Below are 26,542 nucleotides of genomic sequence, written 5' to 3'. Positions count from 1 at the left end.
GGCTCCAGAAGCTGACAGCTACTGTACATAACTTGATCTGTTTACAAGGAAAATACAATATTTATTGTCACAGGACTGTGATAAACCAAAGGAAGCGTTTAAAAAGTTATTGTCTGAAAATCATTCTCGATCATTTGGAAATGCTTCTTTCACCTCCCCAAAGCTCAGTATATTTGACTGATTATTCCCTTTTTTAAAATAACAGAAAATATGTACTGTAATATATACCCCCACAAATATAACTGAGATGTAGGAGATGACCAGGCCGAGCTCGAGGGAGGGGTCAAATACCTAAAAAGTTTGATGAATCCCTGCCCCTCTGCAAGAGAGCTGAGTCCAGCCCATCCTTAAATGCTTCCTTAATTCCCGCTCATTTCCCTTCGCTGTTAGTAGCTCAGGTTTTTGTAGGGAGCTTAAGCATGCAATCAATCTTTATACTCATTCGAACTGCCTGAAGCTCCTGATTTCTCTGGCATTTGACAACAAATACACTACGCATAAAAAGTGCTTAAGAGTGAAAAAAAATAAAATGGAAAAAAGGATGAAGAAACAAAATATGGCATTATAGCAATGAACAGCTGCAGCTCCTTACCAAAGCTCAGGGTTAGCAGAGAGCTGTCTTGGCGACGTAGGATTCTAAGCCTTCTTTTGTCCAGGGACTCCAAGGTAGTACATTCCAGTTCTAAGCTCTGGCCAAGTCCGATCTCGTGGATGTTCTTGCTTCTAGGAAACCCCACGGCCTGGAGGCTCCTGCAGGTGTGGACTCTGACAGGGATCCCCAGAGCGTTTCTGACCGTGAAGGGAGCCCGGTCTTTCAAAGTGGCGTTGAAAGTAGAAGCGGTTCCTTCCGAGAAACACTAGCAACAAAGTCCAGGTTTACTACTTGGAGAACGGTGATGAAAGAGCAGTCAAAGGAATTAAAAGGTGGGAGAATTCTGTCTGAACCGTAGGAGGGGAAGGGTTCCTTCTCCCATCCCATCCAACTTACCTTGGCTAGATTATTAAGGACAGTTAAGCAACATTTGGATACGGTGATGTTCATGGTGTCTTTTGAAGAGATAGAGATCAGCTGCTGGGCTTTAGGATGAACAATGAAGTCGTCTCCTGGTAAGAGAGCTCTGTCCTGCTCGGGGTTAGTCTTCATCTAAGGAGGAAGAGGAGAACGGCCAATAAATGACCCTCGGAACCCAAGGAAAGGCCCAGTTTGGGGTCCCAGGTTTGCTTTGGACAGTAATTCGTCCTTTGGCTCATGAATGTCTAGAACAGAGATGGCAAACCTTTTTGCCACTGAGTGCCAAAACCGGAATGTGCGTGCATGTGTGCGTCTCGGAGAACAAGAAACCCAAAGACCAGCTGCCGGCATGCACGTCTGTTTTTTGCCTGTCTTTTGGGCCTTTTGGGCCGTTTTAGGCCATTTTTCAGGCTATTTTGGGGGGCATTTTGGGGGGCATTTTTGAGGGCAAAATAGCTCAAAAAATGGCCTGAAAATGGCCCAAAAAGCCCCCAAAATGACCTGGTTTGGGGGGCTTTTTTGGCTGCTTTTTAGGCTGTTTTCCAATACTTGGGCGCCCTCAAAGACCAGCTGGTCAGGGTGTCAGAAACCAGAAGAGCAGCTGGCAGTGGTGTGCGTGCTCACAGAGAGGGCTCTGCATGCCACCTCTGGCACACATGCTATAGATTCGCCATCACAGGTCTAGAACAAAGGCAGCATTATACCCAAATTGTGAACATCCTTATTTCCCCAAAAGAAAAGGAAGAACTATAAATGCAAACAACACGTTCCTTTAATCTTAGAGGAAGGAAAATAGCAAGATGAGACAAATTTAAAGGGAAGCAACTTCTTATTTTATATGTGGTGTTTTAGTATTAAACATAATATGGAACAATACATTTTCTTCAGCTATTCGAACATTAGAGAAAACATTTGCATAAGTGCTTACACTGAATTAATGTTAATTCTGGTCCTGAAAAGCTCTTCATCTGGGAGACTAACTGAAACAAGGAGATGAAATGCAGCTATCCCCTTGCCTCATGAAGTTCCAGACCACCAATTCTCCCAAAGTATGGAAAAAATACACTTTGCATTTTTATCATGCACAGAAAACAAATGGGCAAAAAGGATCATTAAAGGATTGCTTACTTCCAGCTTTAAGTTCCAGCAACGTCCTTTTCTATCCACTTGTTCTATCAGAGGTTCCCAGAGTGCGTGGTTTTCATTGTAGTAATTCACCTGGGGGCAGGAGGGAACACAAAGCTGAAGCACATGGAGCTTTCTCTTCCCGACTAACAAAAGCCAAACTCAAGAGTCATGGAAGCCTGTGACGAGGTCAAGGGACAAATACAGAGGGACTGGCCCTATTTACGTACCTCCAGTGTCACATCAGCTTGGGCTGACATGAGAGAAGACCAATTTTTCACCGTTCCAGAAAATGCAGATTCTGCTAACAGTAAAGGGATGGTACGATGTCCCAAGCCGCACTCCAGAGTGACTTGAACCGATTTCACCACCACCACCAAATGTTCCTTTTTTTCACTCTGCTCGCTGACTAGCAAGGCTTCTGTGGCTTTCGTGGCCATGTCAACGCCCAGGAACCAACTCTGGCATTCGTCTACGGATTTGACGCTCCAGAGGTCCACAGGATTACAAGGGGTCCCTCCAGATTCCTCCTCCTTGACCTGTCGCTTTATAGCAGCCAGGATAGTCATTATAGTGTTGAGAATGATTGGCGACACCTTAAAAATGAAAAAGGATACTAGAGCTGAGCGATTCCCTTATAACATAGGCAGTAATTGTGAACCAGTGTTTTTCAAACTTGACAACTTTCAGAGGTGTAGACTTCAACCTCCACAATTCCCTGGCAACTGGATCCTGCCTGCAGTGTCAGATTCTGGATTAAATTGAGGGTGTGGAACATATCAGCTTGCCTTGAGGAGCTGCTATTTACATATAAATTCAGAGTGAGGGTGAGATTTTTCCTTATAAAATCAAACCAATATTTTTACTATGGGGGACCAGAAGGCAGAAGCTCAGGACTGTGTGTGTATTGCAGGGTTCCTCCCTGGAAGAGTGGATTTTCTACTCTACACACTGTAGATCTCATCTCAGCTGCAGATTTTTCTAGAACCCCCCCCAAGCATCAGGGCGAGCAATCTGTTACTAACTTTGACAACCAAGGTGTCCATGTTCACATCCACGCTTTGCACTCCGGAAGTATCCATCGTGGCTTCCACAATTAAAGAGCATGGCTGCACCACCTAGAAGAAGACCAGCAGAATGTTGGGCTCAATGCCCCCTTCCAATGGGCGGGAAAGAAGCTCCCTGCAGAGGGGAGGATCCCGCCACGGGGCTCACCGTGGTGACGTTCTGCTTTGCCGCCCCCCGGAGGAAGGGGCAGGCCAGCACCCTGAGGTCCAGGACCCGAGCGGTCATGTGCTTCGCCTCGGAGCCGCCCGACAGCATGAAGCTGCCCTGGAAGGAAGCTGCCAAGGCCGGCGCATCGGCCTTGGTCAAGTTGGCTACAAACACAATTTCTGGGTCCAAGATGTGCGCTACCACCGACATGTTTGATGGCGCAGCTGCAGCTGTAAAAGTTCAAATTCAGTTTGTGGCTCTATGAAATGGTTATCACAAGAGAGTAATAGCACACCCTCATCCCCCCCCCATGGCTAATAAACATAAAGCAATCCCTGCCTTGGCATCTCATTTCATTTATTAAATTTATAGGCTGCCCAATCCCGGAGGACTCCGGAGGCGGCTTACAATGAAAGAAGAAAAAAAGAAAAGCAAAATAAATAAATAAATAGTTTAAAATACACAACACACATACGTTCTAATCGGGGCTGGACCTTAACGCTAAGGTCAACAACCCCAGGCCTGCCGGAACAGCCAGGTTTTAACGGCTTTCCTGAAGGCCATGAGAGTGGGTAAGGTCCGGACCTCTGGGGGTAGCTGATTCCACAGGGTCGGAGCAGCCACAGAGAAGGCTCTCCTCCGGGGGCCCACCAGCCGACACTGACCGGCTGACGGTATCCAAAGGAGGCCCACCCTGTGGGATCTTATCGGCCGTTGGGAGGTATGTGGCAGTAGGTGGTCTCGAAGGTACTCTGGCCCTAAGCCATGTAGGGCTTTAAAGGTAATGACCAACACCTTGAATTGAGTCCGGAGACCAATTGGCAGCCAGTGCAGCTCGCGGAGGACAGGCGTAATATGGGTGTACCTCAGTGCACCCAATATCGCTGCATTCTGGACTAGCTGTGGTCTCCGAACGCTTTTCAAGGGTAGCCCCTTGTAGACCGCTGCTCTGCTCTGACCATGGAGCAGCACATCCAGGCCCAAACCAGAAATAAAGCCAGTGGCTTTAAGCGTGGAAAACTGCGCAGTGAGTAAGGATTAGAGATATTCAAAGCAGCCGACCTTTCTCGGGCTTAGGTTTTCCCTGGGAAGCCGCCTTCAAAGCGAACTGGGCAGGTCTTTCCGCCGGTCTGGCTGCTGGCATGGACTGAATGAAGAAGTCGGCCACTGTCAGCAAAAACTTCATGCTGGCACACAAATACAGCTGATCCAAGACAGCTACGATGTCGGTCCTGTTTTTATCTTGCTTGTAGTGGATATCAATCATCACACTATTGGCTTTACCATCCCTTTTGGCCAGCATTCTGCAAAAGAGAAATGTATTCCTAGACGAGAGGGTTGAATTTAGGAGGGAAGAACTCGGAATAGATTAATCCAGTTTTGTATCCTCCGATTACCCCGATTCCTAGAATTTCTAGTGAGAAGGCCACCCTCTGCAAGACCTCAGATTCAACAGACCTTGAACAAATCCCAAATCTCCTCTGTACAAGATTTTGTTTCATGGCTGACCAGGTGTGTTAAACAAAGTGCTGATGGCCCCCATGGCAGAGAGGTGGTGTGTTCTAATGACTGCTGGACAGCTGACCTTGCAGTTGCTTTCGCCACCCCTTCTCTGAGATCGTCCAAGGTGCATGTTTCCATCTTAGTGCTGACATCTAGAGAGCCGTCCGAAAACATTTGTCCTGATGACCTCATGAAATGCAGCCCCAGTTCTCCAAGGCGTAAATGGCTATTGTGAAGCGAAAGCTGAGGTTTCTACGAGGTATAAAAATGGCCGAGATAAAGGGATTAAGTCTCACAGCTCAGAGACTCCACACATCTCCCAGTTTGGGCTATCTAGCCGAACGGAGAAAGAACACGGATGAACACTTTTTCTATTAAAACAACCAAATTCAATTAACATAGAAGAAATCTCCCTCTCAAGAAAAAAGTCTTAAGACTTTGACATCGCGTAATGCCCAGGTTGTCAACAGAGAAAGCCCCCAAAATATCAGAAGTGAGAAGGAGAGAGGGGGGCAGGAATTGAAATGGCGCAGAGAAGGCTGGACGCCATATCAACAGTGTGTGTGTCAGGTTTCTGAAAGATGTCCTTATTAATTCATGAGCCTCAAGCCAAATTTCAAAAGAAATCCAGTCATTTATTAGGAACACCATTTCGGCAATACCCCATTGCAGTCAGATCTGACCTCATTTTAATTATGGCTGAACATTGCCCCTATTTCTTCCCTCCCCTTGGTCTGGGTCATAAATCACATTCTCCAACGAGGTGCACACCTCACAAGCCTGCTGCAGTAATCTGAGATCCGATTCTAGTCAAAGGTATGCACTCCCCCCCTTCCCTCACCATGGCAACTTTATGAGTTGACATTGTCTGTGTGTGAGTGAGTGCGTGTGTACACATTTATGAAGAGGCACACACAAATGGCTAACAAGCCCTAAAGATAAAATTTCACATGTTTTTGGAACAAACTCTCCTTTTTTGGACCACACAGATCTCCTTGGCCTGTGATATTTCTTTTGTAATGCTGTATCTCGGGGTCCCAAGGAAATTGGCTTTCAAGAATATTGTCACCAACCTGGTTCTTATCGGCATTGTAGAGAACAACGGAGAGTGATTCAAAGTTGAAATGAAACTTCACAGCCACACTTTTCTTCAGCTGGGCTTCTCCAGGGGCTTCCTCTGCAGGAATCTCAGGGGTTCCTGGACGATTGAGTAACGAGAAAGGGGTTTAAAAGCAGCCGTGACTACTGCTTGTCTGAGGACTGGTACTTGAGGTCATTCTCTTCCATTCAATGCCAACCCCGTTTGATCTGATTTCACAAATGGAAGTTTTATTAGAGCCCAAGACCAGCATACGTTAGGCCATTTCTTTTTATTCCACCTTGGTTTTTTGTTGAATTCAAGGTGCCGTTCCCATCTAATGTTCTCTTCTCTTATACATAACGACAACCCTATGAGGTTGTCTGGCTGGGAAAGAATGGCTGGCCCAAAGCCACCCAGCCACTTTCACGTCCAAAGACTCCCGGTTTGTAGCTAACACCCCAAACTTGTTTTCCCTAGTGCTTCCCAGGACTACTTTGTCCTGATGGTGGTAACAAATAAGTGATGTATTTTGCAATTCTTTGAATTAAATGCTCAAGACGTACCTTCCTCAAGGCCAGCCACAGCTTCAGCTTCGGGCTTTTTAGACTTCTGAGCATCTGGCAAGGTTGAGGGTGTGGCTTTGGGATCTGCAGCAGCTTCACTCAGATTCTCCAGCAATATGTTCATGAGCAAAGTCAAGTCATCCTGACTGAGTGAGAACTGCAAAGTGAAGAATCTTTTATTAAACTGCTTTCCTCCAGCAATGCTACCCATTTTGCCTCCCCCTCCCCAACCTGATGCAAATAGTAAAGATCAATCTTAGGCTGGCAAAAGATCTTCCCACAACAGTTAAAGCACCTCCACAGGCCAGATGGCAGACTCTTGGGAGGGGGAGGGGAATGCATTTCATTGCCAGTATAGGTAGGAAATACCTGCCTGTCACTCTGATGGGTCTGCATGGATTAGCTAGTACCCAGTAGTAAACATATAAGTACAGAGTGATTGCGGCACTGTCAGAAAAGGCAGAAATTGTTGGTTTTCTATTGTGTTTACAACGGCAGGAATGCTTCCACCCAGAAGGGAAAAAAAACCTTATGTAAAAAAGTTGTAAGTGGAAATAAGCCTAAGTGGAAAATCAAAGCCCCCTTCAAGGGCAAAACCAGTGTAGCCTCTATTGGAACACAAGCGATTGCTATAATCCAGAGCTTATATCCATGACTCTCCTGGATTTTTGTGACCTTACCAGCATGGCCTTTAAGTCTCCTTGGATGGCGATCCCTGGAATCTGCAGATACCAATTGGAGGTCAAGTTCCTCTGAACTGAGAGCTGTAGATTGACCGGCTGCAAAATCTCGATCTCTGGCTGAGGGCTGCTGCCCACCACTGTCCTACAAATGAAAGGGGAACGGGTGGATAGTCACCAGGTGGCCCTCTGAGTAAAGCAGCCCCTCCTGCCGGCAGGGCACGGCATCATTGGGAATAGCCCTTCAAAGCCTAAAGCTCACTTACTTGGGATGCTGGCTGGGAATTCTGGGAGTTGAAGTCCACAAGTCTTAAAAGTTGCCAAAGTTTGGACAACGCCTGCTCTAATGCAAACTCCGCCAAAGGGGCCTTTCCATGGAGGGAAGTCTGCTTTGGTCCCTGGTTCCTGCTTTGCCCCAAAACAATTTAGCTCAATCGAGGGGTCCTGTCCTGACTAAGCCCTTCGGAAGCCCTCCCTGTGTCTGATGGGGAAAGAAATGCAAGATGGCTTGCTTAGAACTGCCACTTGCTCTACTTTATGCTTGCATTCATAACCAAAGGTGGAGGAAGACGGCTAAAGACAGCAGTTGCGCTTCAGACCACTTCACAGGGCCGGGCAGGGTCTCTTGTCAAGCCTTCAAGGAATGGCTTTGTCAGGCCTGCAGCCATCTTTTCTTGTGGTCTTTGGCCTGCCACCCTTTCTATTATTCTGCTATGCATTTTCTATGGTGGAAAAATGGGAGGGGGGATTGTATGGAGTTAGATGATATGTAGCCATAACAACATTCTTTCTAGAAAGCCAAGGTCACCCTTTGTCTTTGAACCTCTGCACCTGACCAGAACTGGATGGGAGGAATCTGTCTTCGTGGCAGTGGATGATTGGACCATGGGATGGACTTGTGGGTGTGGAGATGCAAGATCTTGAACTTTCAACTGGGTGGGGAAAACCGGGAAGCTTTCAGATTCAGGTTTTCCCAGATGTGCCAACATGGCTCTCTTAATAAATTGGGTCTTTGAGCAATACTTTGCCTCAGACTCTGATTTAATTTTGGATGCTATTTGAAACCCTGACAGACTTCTCTGCTGCAGAAAAGTGTTCCCACTGCCAGGAGAAACCCCACAGCAACAAGCAAGGAACACTCTCAATGGGCAGCCATCTGTCTGCTGATCTGGAGGGGAAAGAGGCTCACAACATACATACCTGGAGATCTTCAACTGGGTGAGTTGGATATCCATCTCGTCAATCACGGGAGGAGATGTCTTCTTCTCCCCAGAGACCAGGGTGAATTTGTTCCAAACTCTGATTAAGCCAAGATCAGCTATCAAAACTTCATTGGACCCGGAAGACTGAGGGATCAGGATGACGGGAGCTTTCAGGTTGATGTCCATCGAGAGGCGAAAGCTCTTCTGAGCAAAATCCTTCATGCTGGAGGTGGCCTTTTCTGCGGCTTGAACCGTGGCCGCGTTCAGCGCCTCCTTGGCCGTTTGGAAGTGGTTGAGAAAATGCTAAGCAAGGACAGAATTACAAGGCTAATTAAGCAGCGCCGCTGCAGGGAGGTCAAGAAAGAAAAGTGCAAATGGATCCCCCACGTGAGTAAAAAAAATATATGAAAATAAGTATTAATTGTGTAAACTTTCCAACCATCTCATTCTCTAATGTCACAATGTAAAGAAAGAAGAAGTAATGACCAAGCTCTGCACTGTGGGACTGATGCTATTCTTTTCCATCCTTTGTTAGGAGGCCAGGATTTTGGGCCTACGTATTTGAGAACCGCAGCGTCAGGCAGTGTTTTTCCACTTTAGCAACTTTAAGATGCCTGGACTTCAACTCCCAGAATTCGCTTCATCTTCCGGATCTGAGAGATGAAGTGAATTCTGGGAATTGAAGTCCACGCATCTTAAAAATATTCAAGGTTAGGGAAGGCTGATGTAAGTTGACAGAAAGAAGCGTCTCTCTTACCAGAAGCGTCATGAAAAATTCATGCACGTAGATTATCTGAACGCAGCCCACTTTCAGAGACATTTTGCCATCAACCTTGGACATGTCCGTGTAGGCCTCTCCTTCAGTGGCATCGGAATAAAGGGACATCATGAAATGGAAGACTTCATCTCCCACTATCGAGACTGGCTGCAAAGATCACATGTACCACGATTACCTCTCACTTCGATATCATCCATTGTGGTCTGCCCTGCCCTGCCCCTCAGCAAGGAAAAAAGGGTCCCTGGGGTGTCAGCCCCTGCCCCTCAGAAGTTTCCAGCTCCACCAGGCCCCCCTCCCTGCCTCCCAATTCAGTTTCTCCATCTCGAGGGGGAAAGGCGATGTGTGAACAGGCCAGAGTGTGCAATTCTACACTCAGTGCACTCAGAGGTGCTCCCCCCCCCCCTCTGACCATCTCTTCTGTTCCTAACTCTGCCAAACTGGTCCATGAGGCTCATTCCGAGGCCTCCCAATGCCAGGCTCACCTTTTTATGAACCGTTTCCGGATCGACGTTGGTTATGATGAAATCCTGAAGCCGCACAGAGACTTTGGTGTGCTTTGTGGTTGTAAACACACAGGCCTCCATGCCTGGGGAGGAAGGAGGATAAAAATAAAAGGGGATGTCTCCCATTTTTGATTGAGGTTTGGGCACTGGGACTTTTCTTAGGGAATTTACACTTAATCTATTACTAGTTCTCCTCTCTTGCTGCTATAGGAAACTATTTGACCCAAGGACCGAACGAGAAGAAGAATTCCATCCTACAGCAATAGCAGGGTTAAGTAACTAGGAAGGAGGACAGCTGAATACTGCTTTTTTTTAAAAAAATTCCCGTGGATTATTTCAAATGTGCTTACCTTGAATTTGTATGTCTGCAATATTAGCTTTCTGGTCGCAGACCAAAATGTTAAAGGCATTTAGTTTGGCAGTGAGCTTCAAGTCAAACACGTCATCAGAAATGGCTGCAGGGCCAGCAGCATCTGAGAAGCAAGAAGAGATCGGTCAGCGTGGTAGGCCTATTTCCCCCAGCCGTGTTCCTCATTCTTCTTCCTCCTCCCTGGTCTTGGAGCAGTGAACACACCAAGGTTTTGTGACACCCCCCCCCCACTCCTTCTGCTTCAAACCCATGCAAAGAAACTTGGAAATTCAAAAGGCTTCTTAAATTTATGGATTTAATTGGCTCATCATGGTCAAAAGGGATCACCTTGGTTCCTCAGTATTAAATGGGATTGGCGGAGAGAGAGAGGGAGAGGGAGGGAGAGAGAGAGAGGGAGAGAGAGAGATATCAATCCTCAGATACCTGATTTTGAAACAGCTATTTTGGGGTCTTCTGATGGCCGCTCTACATCAGCCCCCTTCTCAGCTGGCGTGATACCACTTGAGGCAGATGTGAAAAAATTCATGATAGAAAGCAAGGCTTCGGTGTGCAAAAGTAAGTCTAACGAAGAAAAGGATACCTGAAAAAAAAAAAAAAAGGAGATAAATGAAGGAAGGGCCTCTCACCTGAAAACAGGTTTTTATCATTTAAAAAGGCCCCTTAGCCCATGTGGGATAAATGTGAGTTATTGGGCTTAACAATCCAATTGGAATCTGAGCTCTTTTAGTTCAACAAGTATTCGTTCTCCAAAGGACACCCTCCCCTGGGTAGCTAAGACAATGCTCTTATTGACAATACTCACATTCAGCAACTGCTTTGTTCTGTTGTAAACGGTGTCAAAGTGAGGACCATCAACATCGGCCTAAACGAGAAACTCAATTTCAGTTTGCAGCAGATGGCGAAGCAGCAGCAAAGCACATGCATGTTCACGCAAACTGTTATGTTAAGGCAGGGACGTGCGCTTGAAACATTCAAGGTGTGGGATACGACATTGCAATCAAAGCTCCTCTTGGTCCGATCCCACCGCTGCGTCATCCCCTTGTCACTTTTTACTGTATCCTGCAGGCTGCCCTGGGTTCAACATCTACCTATTTCTGCCAACTGCTCTCAGTAGAGTAAGCCCCACACCATGCCCCCCCTAGAAATGCCGCAGAAGAGACCAGTGAACAGAGTTCAATTCCCAAGAAAGAAAAAGGGGAAAGGAAGACGTGTTGCCTTCCTCATGTAGGAATAAGAGGCGAGTCCCCCTCTGCATGCAACTGACACAATCTAGCCTCCTAGCAGAAATTTTACATGGTATTTGGAACACTGACATCATTCCAACTTGCTTGATTCATGGGTTTGGAGTCACCCCTTGGCAGCTGTGGGGAGGTGCATGTGTTCCAGGCCTCTTTCAAGCACTCGTGGGGCCTTCATAAAGTGCTACAGATGTTGTCAGATGGGGCACAGAGCAACAGAATGCCTAGCTCCAGCTCCTGTTCCACAACAACGCCAACCATCTGCCAGCGCAATGAAGAAAAAAACAAAAAAGCCACCCGAAAAGAGCCGTTTACTACAGCAGCCAATGGAGGTGGAGAACCCTGCTATTGAAGAAGCCTCTGGGGCCTCGGAAGAGGAGGATGAAAATGCCGGACGACCCAATGGTGAGTGCACCTATTCTCTCCTTTACCATAAAATCACAACTCCAAGTGCCCAGAACAGGGGTAGAAGGGAAAGTTGGGGCGATCATAGACACCGGCTGCACCAGATGCTTAATCAGCATGTCAATAGTGGAGCAGCTAGGTATACACACAAGATCCCTAACCCATCCTATTCAGTTCGAGCAAGTAGATGGAACCCTAATTGGGGGCGCCCCAGCCACAAAGATCACTGAATTAGTAAAGTTGAAGATAGGCCGACACTATGAGTTCATCACATTCATCATGCCCCCTAGAATGCAGGAGTCAATTATCTTGGGACTTGCATGGTTGGACAAATGGGCACCTACTATCAAGTGGGAGGACGGTGTTAGAAAATTGATCATTGATTTTTGGGCCGTGATCAACCATGGAACGTAAAGGCCACCTAGTAACAATTAGAACCAACAGCCCAAACCATCCAGAACCTGCAGCTCCCACAGCAGACACCAAACCTCCGGGGATCCAATGAGTGCCAAAGGTTTTCTGGGACTTGGCGGGGGTGTTCAGTGAGGAAGGCGGAAACTACCTTCCACCTCACCGCCCCACAGACTGTGCGATAGACTTCAAACCAGGGGTAGCCTTACCAAAAGCAAAAATGTACTCTATGACTCCCAAGGAGATGACTGAATTGAGGAAGTACATCGACACCAATTTAAAAAGGGGTTTTATTGAACCAGCCAAGTCGAAGGTAGCGAACCCAGTGCTCTTCAGAGAAAAGAAAGATGGCGGAGTTCGCCTCTGTGTAGATCTGCAAGCTTTGAATGTGGTTTGCGAAAAGAACACCTATCCCCTCCCCTTCATGAAGGATATGTTGAACCACTTGGCTAAAGGCAAAATCTTCACCAAGCTGGACTTGAGAGAGGCATATTACCGCATACGAATCCGAAAAGGGGATGAGTGAAAAACTGCATTTAACACTCCCCTGGGAAGCTTCCAGTACAAAGTCATGCCTTTTGGACTACAAGGAGCACCTGCAGTCTTCATGCAGTACATAAATGAGGTGTTACATGACTACCTGTACCGCGGAGCACTCATTTATTTGGATGACATCTTGATTTTCTCTGAGACCTTAGAAGAACATGTAAAACTGATGCGTCAAGTTCTGAAAAAACTTCTAGATGCCAAGCTGTACACCAAGTTGTCAAAGTGTGAGTTCCACAAGACCTCTCTAGATTACCTGGGGTATCGTATCTCCAACGAAGGAGTAGAAATGGATCCAGGAAAAGTAAAAACGGTGTTGGATTGGAAACCTCCCAGTACTCGCAAACAACTACAAAGCTTTCTTGGATTTGCGAATTTTTATAGGCAGTTCATCCCGACTTTCGCTGAAATTGCCCTACCATTAACTGAGCTACTAAAGACAGATCATTCCCCAACAAAGCCAAAAGCAAACCAACCACTAAGGTGGACGATGGACTGTCAAAAAGCCTTTGAGAAATTAAAATGGCTCTTTGCCCAAGAGCCCATCTTGCAGCATCCTGACCCAGAACGAACATTTATAATCCAGACGGATGCCAGTGATGTAGCGATAGCCGCAGTACTACAAAAAAAGTAAAGAAGGCCACCTCTTGCCTTGCGCTTATATCTCCAAGAAACTCACCCCTACTGAAAGAAGATGGCCCATTTGGGAGAAAGAGGCATTCACAAACAGGTGGAGCATGCTCACCTGGAGACATCTCCTAGAAGTGGGGGGAACATACCATTCAAGGTCTGGACTCATCATAAAAACCTCGAAGCACTTTTAGCTCATCGGAGGTTATCCCCTAAGCAAGTTCGCTGGGCACAATACTTCCAAAGGTTCAAATTTGAAATTAAACACATCCCAGCAGGAAAGAACTTGTTAGCAGATGCTCTGTTGAGAAAACTGCAATATGACAGAAAGAAGGAAAAAGTTGTCCACCCCATCATATCTCCATCTCACCAAAAAGCAGCTCTAGGCACCACTTGGAGCCAAGATAAGTTGACGACCGAGCTGAAGGCAGCTCTCCGGACAGACCCGTGGTTCAACAAAAACAAGGACATCCTAATGGTGAACAATGGCTTAGCCTGGAAGGGGTCCAAACTGTATGTCCCTGCAGGGTTCTGGAGAGAGTTCCTCAAATCAATTGGGTCCACGCAGGGACTAAGCTCAGCATTTCATCCCAGCACCAATGGCGCAGCAGAGAGGGCCAATGTGATGGTGGAACAATACCTCCGGTGTTATGTGGACTATCAGCAAGATAACTGGTCAGACTTACTACCTTTCACTGAAGTGGCATAGAACAATGCGGTCCACAGCAGTACTGGTTTAACTCCTTTCCAGATTACCAGTGGCATGGAGTTCGTTCCCATGCCTGAGCTGCCAAAAGAACCTCCCTCCTCCATGTCTCTGAATGAATGGATGGACACACTGAAGAAGGGATGGGAAAATATGAAGAAGGCTCTAACAGATGCGGCAGAAGCCTACAAGAAGCAAGCTGATAAACATCGCTCCCTCCAACCCCCCTTTAGGGTGGGGGACAAAGTTTTTTTATCTACGAAATACATAAGATTGAGGATGCCTAGCAAGAAATGGTTCCAAAATTCCTAGGACCTTTCCCAATAGAAAAGATAATTAACCCAGTTACGGTTAGATTCAGCCTACCCAGAATCCTAGGGAAAATTTACCCAGTATTCCATTGTAGCTTGTTAAAACCTGTAAGGGGATCTAGCATAAGGCTATCTGCCCAAGCTCCCCCTTCCCCTGTAGTGGTAGAAGGGGAAACACATTATGAAGTGAAAAAAATCTTGGATTCCAGGATGTATAGAGGTCATTTACAATATTTGGTGCATTGGAAGGGGTACCCTTTGTCTGAAGCCACATGGGTGAAAAGTTGGGATTTAAAAGCAGATGAATTGGTGAAACAATTCCATGAGAAGTTCCCTGATAAGCCAAAGGGTCCCCCTGGGGGAGGAAGGGGTGGTTATATATATATATGGTTTTAGTAACCTTTCTTTAATTTTCTTTTCCATAAAATGTTTTTCTTTTGAGGAGAGGCCGCCTGTCAGGCCTGCAGCGGTTCCTTTAAGAATCTTTGGCCTGCCACACTCTTATTAAGGGGGGGATTTAGCAAAGGATAGAATGTGTTGTTTTCAAAATTAAAAATTCCTTCCTAGAAGCTCAAGGTCATCTTTTGTCTCCTAAACCTTTACACCTGACCAGAAGCAGTTAGGGGTAGACGCCAGCGTGGAAGAAGATTGGACCATGTGATGGACTGTGGGTGCGGGGGCAAGATCATGAACTTTTAACTGGGTGGGATTCTGATGTAACTTCCAGAGTCGGAATCCCCACAGCACTATGCCAACATGCCTGCTTTATTAAACTGGAACTTTAAGCATAGTTTTGGCTTCGACTCTGATTTAATTTTACATGGTATTTGGAACGCTGACACCAGCGTTATTTACAATTAAAGTTAGGATGAGTTTTCTTAAATTTTCCTTACCTCCATACTTTCTTCAGTATTGTTAAAAACTGTCTGAAATTTTGGACTGTTTTTATCGGCCTGTGAAGAAATATAATCAATATGTGACTAAAAATTGAAACACAGTTTTCATATTGTACAAAAGCAATTATTTGCACATGCAGTTCAGTACGTATCATTTGGTAACTTTTTTTTTTTTAAAGGTCTTTACCTTGATATATTCTACTTTCAAAAGGTCTAATCCGGAGACATCCGATGAATTGATCAAATGAATTTGCTGCCGTTTACCTACAAAAATATGTGGTATCTAAGAAATGACAGGTTATGTAAAACCCACATGGTTTTTTAAACTAAGCCTTTTTTACAATTAGCTCTTTTAAACAAAATCCATAACAATTTTGCTCTGTTTTGTTTTTAAGACTATAGACTTTTTGGGTAGAAAGTTTTTTTTCTATCAAGAACACAGATCAAACCATCATTTTATTATCACCCCCTGCCCAAAAGTACATTTTTGTAACTGCTTAACTTATTAACCAAATTACCTTGAATTTCATAATAATTCACGCTAATCTTTCTCAAGTAAGTCTCAGCTTTCAGGTCAAATGTCCTAGAAGTGGCTTCCATCCCAAGCTGCTGCACGTTAAATACAAGTATTGTTTCTTCTCTCTGCAGCTGCTTGATCAGTTCCAAAATCACCTAAATAAGAGATGCTTGTTGAATTTTGAAATCTGGGCATTTCAAATACAGGCAGTCCTCAACTTATGACCACAAGTGGGAATCAAACTTCGGTCGCTAAGTGATGCAGAAAAAAACCCCACACTTGCCTCCTTAATTTCAAATTTTAATTGCAGGTCTGTCAGATCCTGAACAATTTTAGTTTCATTCTTCAGCTGCTTTTTTTGGGGGGGAACAACTTTCTCTGGTTCTTGGGGATACTCATCGCAATCAAAATATTCATCGTCAGATTCTAAGGAAGAAAGAAAGTGTTATTGGGACATTCTGTGAGCATCAAAATATTCACCTTGGAATGGATTCATTAATCAATGTTTAAATAAAATTGGTTTTGTACAGCCATTTGCGGGAGGGACGAGGCCGAGGGGTTTCCATTTACCATAACTTGGTTTTTTTAAAATGTGCCATTTAAAGATTTTAAGGCAAAGTTGTCTGAGCCACAAGTATGCCTTCTAAAATAGCCAGATGCAACAACTCCCTTAGATTTGCCGTAATTTTGGCTGTCCTTTCTTTTCTTTTTTTTTACCTGGTTCTAATTCTTCCAGCAAGTGTGTGGCCCCAAGGAAGTCTTTCCTTCCCTCAGAGACCACAGGAATGGCAGGACCCTGCAAAAGAGTGAGAGACAGTGATAAACCACTGGATTATATTTTCATATAATCACAACACTTCAGACTGGAATGTTCCCCCAGCAGTGCCCAGCTGGTATGACTGCTTCACTAGTATTTATTACACTTTTGACCTTTCTGTGTCTCAGAAATGCCAATAATTATGGTAATTACTGGCTGTACTTTCCCCAAATGTACAAAGAGTTTGATACCTTTGCAGTTGAAACTGAAACATCGGATTTCTGTGGGAGGGGAATGCTGTCAATAAGCTCAAAAACCCCTTTGATCTTCTGATCAGAAATTCTCAGGTGAACCGAAGGAAGCTCACCTGACACTTTAAACCTAAGGATATAAAACATGGAGAAGAAACAGAACTAGGTTGCTAATAACTCTGCTACGCTCTTGATCTAGAAGGGAAAACACACACACACACAGACAAAAAAACCCAGCAACACCAAAACTCAGCAGGGCTGTGGAATTGACACGCACTGCACAAGAGGCACCATCAAAGGAAATGTAATTAACATCTTGTTTTTACAAACATACGCACTGATCTCTGGTTACAAGGATACGAAGTGAACAGCCAGCTAAAGGCTTTCTTTCAATTGAGCCTAAAGTAATGATTTTGAGAAACATCCAAAAAATGCTAAGGTACATTGGGAAAGCTTTTTAAAAGACCATTAGAACGTCTCCAGGAAGACTGGCTGGCTACTTTGTCCTGAGAAGATTTGGATAAGTAAATTTCATGACATTGATCAGTAGCTTCAGTGTGCCAAAGGCCACGATTAAAAAGAACTCTTCAAAAAAAAAAAAAGAACCATGAATTCCCACTCCTGCCTAGGATGCCACTCTAACAACATTTCAAGAGGTCTGTAGCACCAGCAAGCACACTGAATAAAAGGCCAGCTCCCTCTCCACAAAAACAAGGCCTGCTCCACCTGAACCATCTTTACAGCTTTTAAAATTGCTACGTTACTTTGCCATCCTGATGTCCTTCTCCACTATAGATTTGGCAACTTGGATACACATGTCCATGGGACGCAATATGTGCAGCAAGGATGTGGGCTCAGACCGGGCCTTTTTCCAATCTTCCCCTAAAATACAATGAGAGTTGCTAATATTTCGGTAATACCAACATGATAATCAATAACATGGATACATAAAAGTCTAGTAAGCCCTAGCGATACCACAAAAATATATATATGAAAACTTCAAGATGCCTGGCTGCCAAAGAAGCAAATCAATTCGAATGTCAAGACGTGTATGTAACGATATGAATACTGCACCCTTTGTGTCAACTGCTTCCCACTTGATATGCAATCAATAATGTTTTGGATTTAGAGGCATTGTACCTGATCTGCCAAACAGCAGCTGTACGTTCTTGATTTCTACATCAAATCTGTCATAGGCTTTGTCCATGATCTCTTCCCGGGAACTGCTGGAGTTCTGGTGGTGACCTTGGCTGATGCTCTTCAGCTGTTGAATGATAAGTGTCTCTGCTGCTTAACCTGCCACTGTCACGTAGTTTTCACAAATGTGTCCATAAACACAACTGGCCCACGGCTGCATTCATCAATCCTTGACAGGATTAGATTACACCTGAGAGGGACAACTTCTCTCTTCCTCCAAGCTTTCATTTATTACTGTATTTTTCAGAATATAAAACGCACCTCCCCCCCCCAAAAAAGAGTGTGGAAATGTTGGTGTGTCTTATACACCAAATACAGCCATTTTTGGCCTCCAGAAGCCCCACCCCTGCATCCCATTTTTGCAAAAAAATGGTTGTTTTTTTTGCAAAAATGGGGCAGTTTTTGGCTTCCCCCAGCCCTGCTGAAGCCTGCAGAGTGCTCCTGGCGTACAGGGTGGACAAAAATGTTTTTTTCTTACTTACCTCTTCAAAATCTTGATGCATCTTATACACCGCTGTGTCTTATAGTCTGAAAAATACAGTAATTTATCTTGCCTTCAATCTTTAAGAAAGGTCATCATGACTTACCTGGAAAGTACCGAAGTCTAAAAGAAGCAAGTTTGATTTTTCGTGGTGGAAGCCAGTTTGTGGGATCAGAAGATAGGAAGGCTTCAAGTTGATCCTGAGGTCCAGGACTTTCCGTGTTTCGATGATATGCATAAGCCCTAAGGCGGGAAACAGAACGGAGCTGAGGCGGGCACTTCCCCCTTCCCCCGCTGGAACAGAATTTGGCTTAAAGTACACCGTGGGAAACCCCTCTGCACCTGGACGTTTGCCCACAGGGCCAAAAGGGCTTTTAATCATCTGGAGTTGACCTGAGGTATCCAAAACAGACCTGTGGTGGTCCTCTCTTTAATTTCTTCCAGTTTTGACAAGGTGGCTGTGGTTAAGCGTTCCAGGTCCATGCCTTGATTGGTTTGGAAGAATTCCACCAGGGCATTGATTGTTCTCTGAGAAAAGACAGTTATCAATTGTATCTCTTTTTTTCTCTCTCTCATGGGACTGCAAATACAGAAATACGTTCAAATGTTGAGAACAGAGAAGCATTTCACACCAATCTCACTCACCGCATCGTAGATGATTTCCACGGGCTGCAACCAAAGGAAGAGGCTCTGGTCAGCCATGCTGTCCTCTGGGTTGGTCTCAAACTGGATTTCAAGCAGAGACGACTCAGCAACCCCAATGGAAGCCACGAGAGAAGGCACAATGTCCCGTTGCCTCAAGCCCGTCATGTACCAATGTTCGAGCTTTGCTTCTATCCTGCAAATGATCAACAGGCAACTGGTTTTCCATCCTCAAACTGTAAGGAAGCGATGATGCCAGGTTCCTTCTTAAAGAGGAGAAAATGTCTGTACAATTAATGAAAGACCAATGGGACGGCTGGGAGCCCAAGTGATGCAGGAGGAGGAAGAGGGCACAAGTTTTAACCTAAGAAGTGCCCAAGAGATTGGTCGGTATCAGCCATACTGCAGAAGTCACCCTTTCAATAAACCAAGGAGCCCAGATTCACATAAGCAACTTGGAAGGGACTTGTGGAACCGGCACTTACTTCAGAGCTTGTGCGCCTGGCCTCTGTGAGATTTTAGTGCTTAAATCGATGATCTGAATTTCAAGGGTGTCTGGGACATCCCTGTCCTCTTTGATAGTAAAGGAAGTGTTGAGCAGCTTCAGGGAAACCACATGGGCCACATACTAAATGGGAGACAAAAGCATTGCAGAGCATTGAATGGGGTGTTTTCATCACAAATGTCAGGCAGATGCGATACCCGGGGTCCCCTCCCCTCCCCAACGCAGAGAGGGAAAGGTGAATTATGGCCCACTTGTAAGTTTCGCCCACAAAAAATGGAACAGCTCATCTTCTTCTGTGACGCTCCAGATTTAATCCAAAGTCGCCATTACCTTTTTGGGCAAAGTCAGGTTGTAGGAATTGTCGCTGTAGCCGATGGCGGTAAACAGCTTTGCCTTTTCTTCAGTGGTCATGAGGTCATTGATAGCTGCAGAAAGGGTGGAAGGGGTTACCTTGGAGGACCCTCCGAGCAGAAGGAAGGGCTGGCACTTTGCCCCTCAGGTAGGCCTGAGGCTGGGCTAGGACTGGGGTTCCTTTGCCTTCCCTCCCCCTCACCCCTTGCCTGCTTCCATTCAGTTTGGTCGCTTCATTCCTGGTTTCATGTTCCGCCCTTTGCAACCAGACACTCGGGAGTCTCGAGGCTGCTGGACAAACGGGAGACTTACTTTCAGGGACTGACTTGTCTTCTTCATCATGTTTCTTCTTGGATTCATTCCAGCCCCAAAAGCCAGAAAACCAGCCCTCCTTCCTTTCCCCATCTTCAGATGTTTTGGAGAGTTTTTGTCCTGACCTCACAACCTATAAATCAGAGACAAAGGATCAGAGGTTTGGCACTTTCACCAGCCTCATGTTCACCAAACAGAAAGAAACGGAGTCTTTATGCAAACTAAACCATCCCCTAAATACTAAAATTTCATGGAAAATAACCAAAAACGGCCATTTTGCAAAGCTCGGGTACGTATGCTAATGGATGGTTTATGATTACTACTGAAGGAATAAAATTGCAAGATTCCTTTGAATGAAATCCTTTGCAAAGGGCACAAAGTTGTGTTGGATTCTCAATGTGCTGTTTTTAGAAACACTTCTAAACACTTTTGCTGACAATGGAAATTGCCCTGGGAGTATTTCTATTGATGGTCAGTGCAACTATTTCTAAAGCAGGTGTGTAAAGCTCACTCCGTGTTTAAAATGGACTATTTTAAAATCCTTATAAGAGGAACCAGGAGGGCGGGGGGGGGGGGACACCTACCTCGGTTTGTGCTTGTTGCCTTGCTAAAACAATGTTGAAAACATCCAGAGCCTTCTCCAAGTCCTGTGGAACAAATGCAGACATGGAGTTTCTAGGACCTTCCTCCAACTCTCCTCCTCCTCCTCCTCCGGCTAAGGCTCTGGCCCGCAGGTGCCAGTCCTTCCAGCCTTGGATCAATTACCTGGATTTGTTTCTGATTTTCCTCTGATAATTTGGTTTGTGTCAGTTTAACTTTGTAAACGTTTTTGTAACTTTTCAGAAGTTGCCTGTGGCTCTTTATATGATTCCACGACCACATCTGCGTGTATCGCTTGATGTGAAGGTCAAGAATGCAATTTCCTGCATACTTCCACCTGTAAGAAACAATCACATTATTGAGCCCTGGGAAATAAACAATTTGAACTAACAGGAACAGGACCTGGGGCAGGCAGGATATTTGCAGGCAAGAATTTCTAAGCATTTCCTCAACTGAAGGAGTTTGTGCTCCTAGTTGTTCCTCTGCAAAAGCTTCCCTTAATTTTTGTGGCCAAAGCAAAACAATTCTTCCTTCAATATTTCAAAATACTTTTGAAAATGCCAGTTGGGATTCAACAATGGCTGCCATTTGCTGCACTGAAGAATTCTTGCAACCAGATGAGAAGAAACACAGAAATATCTCCAGCTCACCACTGTTTGGTATTCCTGTGCAGAGGTACTTCAGGTCTGTATTTTCTATACGGGGCATTTCGGACCATGCAATCAATGGATTCCAAGAGAGCAATCATACTAAGGTACTAAATGAAGAAAAAAAACCACAAGAGGAATCTTAACTAGAGAGGCACAGAATTTTGAGCATTGCCGAGGAAGATGTTTCTAACAACGGTAAAAAGCCCAGGGTTCCTGGGAAAGCCCCTTCATCTAGAAGAGTTTACGGAAGTCGTCACCTGGGGGATCTGAGCGGGTAACATACATCCTACTACCTGAGGCTTGGTGAGTTCAACGGCGATGCTCTGGACTTCCATGGCGCAGTCAACCTTGGGAGTCTCCAGTTCTTCTTCGGCATGAGGGTTAAGGTAGAGTTTTGCAGAAGCCAATACGGGTTTAAATACTTTAAAAAAGAGAGAGAAAGAGAGAGAAATTAGGAACTAGTCTCTATAAAAATCGGAATAAAATCATTGCTGCAAATTTGCTGAATTAAAATAGGCTACTCCATTTATTACTAGTTGGGTTTATACTAGCAATGTTATGGCTTTGGCACAGGATACTGTTCATGCTCTACCAAAAAACTTGGTTTATGAATCACAACTCCCATGGGTGAGCTCAGACAGCATGATGGTGCCAAAAGGGCTCACTTCAGCACAAGACACGACATGAACTCTGTCTGACCTATTTATTTCATCATATCTTCTCTGCCTGTCTCTATTAGACTCCTTGGCTAAATTGCTCTCCACAGCACAACTCCATGGCCAGGAGAGCCTTACCCATCCCACACCCTTTTTCTTACCTGGTAGCAGGCTTCAGTGGGTCCCTACAGAGACCACCCATCCTTTGTGTCAGTCCCAGCTCCATCCTCACAGGTGGGCTGAGGTTTCCCCCCTCTTCCAACCCATGGACCCAACCCTACCCCTTCAGCTCTACCCTTCTCACTTACTGTACTGATAGTCAGGAAGCTCTTGGTTCATAGAAGGGACTCCTTTTTTCAACTGCTCCTGTATTTGGCAAGAAACCCACAACCTTTCAAGTATTTCAGTGATCAAGGCAAAGTCACTATAGTCTGGATGAAGCTCAGGTGGCAATGCGGAGAACTCTTAAAGGAGGCAAAGTTCATGCAAGAGAAATAACTCAACCTAGAAGTTATTTTCCTTCCAGAGTACCCGTGTACTGTACATCCCCCTCACTAGATGTTCACGCACAGCCTACAGTATCTGCTCTTTGGCTGCAAAATATCCACAGAGTGATGGGTCTGGTGATTTTTTTAAAAAAATGAGGAAAACATGTCAGAATGTCTCATTTCTCTCTTGCCTCTTGCAGAAATAATAAGGTTGCCCCCGCCCGACAGTCTTTCAAAAAGCATGAAGAGATAGTTTTGCCAGCAGGCCAGAGACCCCAAGGTACTACGGAGCCCACCAAGTGGTTGGTCCGATTGTTGTCGTCAGGGGTATCATCATGCTTTGCCAACCATGAAAGACAGGGAAGGGCTTTTGACTATACAGGTAGTCCTCACTTAGTGACTTCTTGTTCAGCAACCATTCGAAGTTACAACAGGGCTCAACAAGAAGACTTATTGTCAGTGTTCCAAATATCATGCAGAATTAAATCAGAGTCCAAGGCAAAACTAAAGTGCCAATTTAATAAATCAGACATGTTGGCATCGTACTGTGGAATTCCAATTCTAAAAAACTTCCTGGAATTCCACCCAGTTGAAAGTGTATGATCTTGTCCCCATACCCACAAATCCATCACATGGTCCAATCTTCTTTTTCCATGCTGGCATCTCCACCCAGCTGGTTCCAGTTAGGTGCAAAGGTGTGGAGATAAAGAATAACCTTGAGCTTCTAGAAAGGATTTTTTTATTTTGAAAACAACACATTCTACCCCTTGTTATTCCACCCACCCCCCTTAATGAATACGCATACTAAAGATGAAGCTAGAAGAGAGAGTGTGGCAGGTCAAAGATTCTTAAAGGAACCGCTGCAGGCCTGACAGGCAGCCTCTCTTCAAAAGGGAAACAGTTTCTGGAAAAGAAAATTAAAATTAGAAGTTACCATTATACAATTAACCGCCTCTGTCTCTCCTAGGGGGACCCTTTGGCTTATCAGGGAACTTCTCATGGAATTGTTTCACTAATTTATCCGCTTTTAGATCCCAACTTTTCACCCATGTGGCTTCAGACAAAGGGTACCCCTTCCAATGCACCAAATATTGTAAATGACCTCTATACATCCTGGAATCCAAGATTTTTTTCACTTCATAATGTGTTTCCCCTTCTACCACTACAGGGGGAGGGGGAGCTTGGGCAGATGGCCTTATGCTAGATCCCCTTACAGGTTTTAACAAGCTACAATGGAATACTGGGTAAATTTTCCCTAGGATTCTGGGTAGGCTGAATCTAGCCGTAACTGGGTTAATTATCTTTTCTATTGGGAAAGGTCCTAGGAATTTTGGAACCATTTCTTGCTAGGCATCCTCAATCTTATGTATTTCGTAGATATAAAAACTTTGTCCCCCACCCTAAAGGGGGGTTGGAGGGAGCGATGTTTATCAGCTTGCTTCTTGTAGGCTTCTACCGCATCTGTTAGAGCCTTCTTCATATTTTCCCATCCCTTCTTCAGTGTGTCCATCCATTCATTCAGAGACATGGAGGAGGGAGGTTCTTTTGACAGCTCAGGCATGGGAACGAACTCCATGCCACTGGTAATCTGGAAAGGAGTTAAACCAGTACTGCTGTGGACCGCATTGTTCTATGCCACTTCAGTGAAAGGTAGTAAGTCTGACCAGTTATCTTGCTGATAGTCCACATAACACCGGAGGTATTGTTCCACCATCACATTGGCCCTCTCTGCTGCGCCATTGGTGCTGGGATGAAATGCTGAGCTTAGTCCCTGTGTGGACCCAATTGATTTGAGGAACTCTCTCCAGAACCCTGCAGGGACATACAGTTTGGACCCCTTCCAGGCTAAGCCATTGTTCACCATTAGGATGTCCTTGTTTTTGTTGAACCACGGGTCTGTCCGGAGAGCTGCCTTCAGCTCGGTCGTCAACTTATCTTGGCTCCAAGTGGTGCCTAGAGCTGCTTTTTGGTGAGATGGAGATATGATGTGGTGGATAACTTCTTCCTTCTTACTGTCATATTGCAGTTTTCTCAACAGAGCATCTGCTAACAAGTTCTTTCCTGCGGGGATGTGTTTTATTTCGAATGTGAACCTTTGGAAGTATTGTGCCCAGCAAACTTGTTTGGGGGATAACTTCCAATGGGCTAGGAGAGCTTTGAGGTTTTTATGATGAGTCCAGACCTTGAATGGTATGTCCCCCCCCCTCTAGGAGATGTCTCCAGGTGAGCATGCTCCACCTGATCGTGAATGCCTCTTTCTCCCAAATGGGCCATCTTCTTTCAGTAGCGGTGAGTTTCTTGGAGATGTAAGCCCATGGCAAGAGGTAGCCTTCTTTACTCTTTTGCAGTACTCTATTGCTACATCACTGGCATCCGTCTGGATTATAAATGGTCACTCTGGGTCGGGGTGTTGCAATATGGGCTCTTGGGCAAAGAGCCGTTTTAATTTCTCAAAGACTTTTTGACAGTCCATCGTCCACTTTAGTGGTTGGTTTGCTTCTTTGCTTTGTTAGGGAAGAGTCCATCTTTAATAGCTCAGTTAATGGTAGGGCAATTTCAGCGAAAGTCAGGATGAATTGCCTATAAAAATTTTCAAATCCAAGGAAGCTTTGTAGTTGTTTGCGAGTACTGGGAGGTTTCCAATCTAACACCACTTTCACTTTTCCTGGATCCATTTCTACCCCTTCATTGGAGATACGATACCTCAGGTAATCTAGCGAGGTCTTGTGGAACTCACACTTTGACAATTTTGTGTAGTTTGGAAGCTAGAATTTTTTTCAGGACTTGCCATACCAATTTCACATGTTCTTCCAGGGTCTCAGAGAAGATCAAGATGTCATCTAAATAAACGAGTACTCCGCGGTACAGGTGGTCATGTAGCACTTCATTTATGTACTGCATGAAGACTGCGGGCTCTCCTTGTAGTCCAAAAGGCATGACTTTGTACTGGAAGCTGTCCAGGGGGGTGTTACAAGCGGTCTTCCACTCATCCCCTTTTTGGATTCGTATGCAGTAATACGCCTCTCTCAAGTCCAACTTGGTGAAGATCTTGCCTTTAACCAAGTGGTTCAACATATCTTTCATGAGGGGGAAGGAAAAGGTGTTCTTTTCGCATACTACATTCAAAGCTCACAGATCCACACAGAGGCAAACTCCACCATCTTTCTTTTCTCTGAAGAGCACTGGAGCCGCTACTTTCGACTTCGCTGGTTCAATAAAACTCCTTTTCAAATTGGTGTTGATGTACTTCCTCAATTCAATCATCTCCTTGGGAGTCATAGAGTACATTTTTGGCTTTGGTAAGGTTACCCCAGGTTTGAAGTCTATTGCACAATCTGTGGGGCGGTGAGGTGGAAGGTAGTTTCCGTATTCCTCACTGAACTCCTCCACCAAGTCCCAGTAGATTTTTGGGACTCATTGGATCTACGGAGGTTTGGTGTCTGCTGTTGGAGCTGCAGGTTCTGGATGGTTTGGGCTGTTTGGTCTAATCGTTCCTGGGTGGCCTTTAGGCTCCACGGGTGATAACGGCCCAAAATTAATAATCAATTTTCTAATGCCGATCTCCCATTTTATAGTAGGTGCCCACTTGTCCAACCATGCAAGTCCTAAGATAATTGACTCCTGCATTCTAGGGGGCATGATGAATCTGAGGAACTCATAGTGGCGGCCTATCGTCAACTTTACTAACTCGGTGATCTTTGTGGCTGGAGCGCCCCCAATTAGGGTTCCATCTACTTGCTCAAACCGCATAGGATGGGTTAGGGATCTTGTGCATATACCTAGCTGCTCCACTATTGACATGCTGATTAAGCATGTCTAGGATCGCCCCAACTTCCCCTTCCAACCCCGTTTCTGGTACTTGGAGTTTGGATTTTATCGTAAAGGGGTGGATAGGTGCACTCACTACTGAGTTGTCTTCGGCATTTTCATCCTCCTCCTCCTCCGAGGTGGCAGGGGCTT

At 45.2% G+C, this 26,542-nt stretch overlaps 1 protein-coding gene across 1 annotated transcript; it reads right to left on the bottom strand.

The window, feature by feature from the left end:
• Positions 1-4,400: 4,400 nt before the first annotated feature.
• On the bottom strand, positions 4,401-25,666 carry LOC148048485 (intermembrane lipid transfer protein VPS13C-like). The gene is made up of 32 exons (XM_087707601.1): positions 25,376-25,666; positions 22,403-22,460; positions 21,732-21,859; positions 21,439-21,545; positions 20,954-21,125; positions 20,773-20,835; positions 20,189-20,321; positions 19,856-19,950; positions 19,506-19,648; positions 19,024-19,216; positions 18,792-18,906; positions 18,485-18,621; positions 17,841-17,964; positions 17,465-17,582; positions 16,817-16,830; positions 16,663-16,730; positions 16,410-16,488; positions 15,976-16,118; positions 15,694-15,847; positions 15,363-15,439; positions 15,173-15,232; positions 13,195-13,251; positions 10,456-10,612; positions 10,013-10,135; positions 9,642-9,745; positions 9,139-9,306; positions 8,380-8,684; positions 7,180-7,324; positions 6,500-6,656; positions 5,929-6,053; positions 4,938-5,107; positions 4,401-4,656 (listed from the first exon to the last, which is right to left on the bottom strand). Exons 1-32 carry the CDS (start codon positions 25,664-25,666, stop codon positions 4,401-4,403), a joined length of 4,239 nt encoding a protein of 1,412 aa, XP_087563727.1.
• Between the last annotated feature and the right edge of the window lie 876 nt (positions 25,667-26,542).

This window comes from Thamnophis sirtalis, unplaced genomic scaffold (genome assembly GCF_051295495.1).
Source record: "Thamnophis sirtalis isolate CommonGarterSnake01/CBP01778 unplaced genomic scaffold, rThaSir2_p1.2 scaffold_2, whole genome shotgun sequence".
Classification (NCBI taxonomy): Eukaryota; Metazoa; Chordata; class Lepidosauria; order Squamata; family Natricidae; genus Thamnophis; species Thamnophis sirtalis.
This window is presented reverse-complemented; position numbering and strand designations above follow the sequence as displayed.

Bases quoted from the DNA above. Each gene is read 5' to 3' on its own strand.
- LOC148048485 (XM_087707601.1), bottom strand. From the start codon at position 25,666: ATGAAAGATATGTTGAACCACTTGGTTAAAGGCAAGATCTTCACCAAG. The intron at 18,907-19,023 runs GTGAGTGAGATT...GTCTTTTCTCAG, and splicing joins TGGAAATCATCTACGATGCG to AGAACAATCAATGCCCTGGT. The intron at 17,583-17,840 runs GTACAATGCCTC...ATTGTATTTTAG, and splicing joins GCTGCTGTTTGGCAGATCAG to GGGAAGATTGGAAAAAGGCC.